The sequence below is a fragment of the Cryptotermes secundus genome, unplaced genomic scaffold, assembly GCF_002891405.2.
Source record: "Cryptotermes secundus unplaced genomic scaffold, Csec_1.0 scaffold18306, whole genome shotgun sequence".
Classification (NCBI taxonomy): domain Eukaryota; kingdom Metazoa; phylum Arthropoda; class Insecta; order Blattodea; family Kalotermitidae; genus Cryptotermes; species Cryptotermes secundus.
In genome coordinates, this window is record NW_019731028.1 from 1 (window position 1) to 1,065 (window position 1,065).

The following is a 1,065-nucleotide window of genomic DNA, read 5'->3' on the forward strand; positions in this document are numbered from 1 at the left end:
CTGGTACAATAGGCCAGAAGTGGCCACAGTACAAGAGACTTAGTCTTACCCTACTAGCAAAAAAAAATATCGTCTCAAATCTTTGCACAATATTATGCAAGCAGAATATCAACTTCATGCTTCAAAGAAGCAAATACTGAGAACACTTACATATTATCCACCTCTCCATTGTATCAAGTGACAGGTATTCACAAGACATTGTGGGTGTCTGTGATGGTTTCAGTAGCTGGCCTGGGTTTCCAGCCAAACTAAGTCTTTGGTCTGATCTGTAAAGAATTAGAAGAAAAAAGATCATTAAAAGCATGTACCATTGCAGTGTGAATCTCAGCATTCTAAATTGCAGACTATGCTAACATCATTTCAAAATTATGTTTCTATTGCTTACCTCCATTTTTCTGCAGAAAGATTTCTGTTGCCATAAATTGGACACAAGGACACAAGTGCTGTAATGAGCAGTTTGGCATGGGGCACAAATTCTTCTGACAGCTTCTTAATGGGTGGATCATAGTCAGTAATCATCTGGCCCAGGCGAGGAATACTTTGATCACTGTAAGAAAGTCATGTATTTATCTGAATAAGCAATTAATATTAAATTAAAATATTCAACCTTCAAGAATATACCACTAAAGATCCCATATCTATAAACATACATATCTATAAGGCGCCCCACAGAAACAAGACCGTAACTGTCAAACGATAATAATTAATATCTGGTCATGAGCCCCAAATGGGGCTCGACACCAAGACTTACTGACTGAATGACCATCAGTCGCAAGGTGACTTTGACTTTGACTTTGACTTTGAGATAGTTAGTTCAACCGCCGAAGAAGTCAGTCTCGGGACAGACGCCAAGAGATACAGATGTACTGGCCGAGATATTGTAAGCAGTCATTGTAATACTGCAAGTGCTAACGACTGTAAAGCATGTGGTTGTATAAGTGAAGAACAATAAAGGTTCTACTGAATTTGAGACCTACGTGGATTTATTTGTTGTGTGACACAAAAAACATGTAAAAATATTGATGCATTCCAAAATAGAGAAACATGATTGAAATAAAAAAAATT

General features: G+C 37.4%; 1 protein-coding gene across 1 annotated transcript; it reads right to left on the minus strand.

Annotated features, from left to right (window-relative positions):
* Nucleotides 1-79: 79 nt before the first annotated feature.
* LOC111866377 (membrane-associated protein Hem-like) lies at nt 80-720 on the minus strand. The gene is made up of 2 exons (XM_023855266.2): nt 386-720; nt 80-266 (listed from the first exon to the last, which is right to left on the minus strand). The coding sequence occupies exons 1-2, from the start codon at nt 517-519 to the stop codon at nt 122-124; spliced, it is 279 nt and encodes a 92-aa protein (XP_023711034.1). The 5' UTR covers nt 520-720; the 3' UTR covers nt 80-121.
* Nucleotides 721-1,065: the final 345 nt, after the last annotated feature.

Coding starts and splice junctions, on each gene's coding strand:
- LOC111866377 (XM_023855266.2), bottom strand. CDS start 519: ATGATTACTGACTATGATCCACCCATTAAGAAGCTGTCAGAAGAATTT. Junction 267..385: donor CTTTCTGCAGAAAAATGGAG/GTAAGCAATAGA, acceptor AATTCTTTACAG/ATCAGACCAAAGACTTAGTT.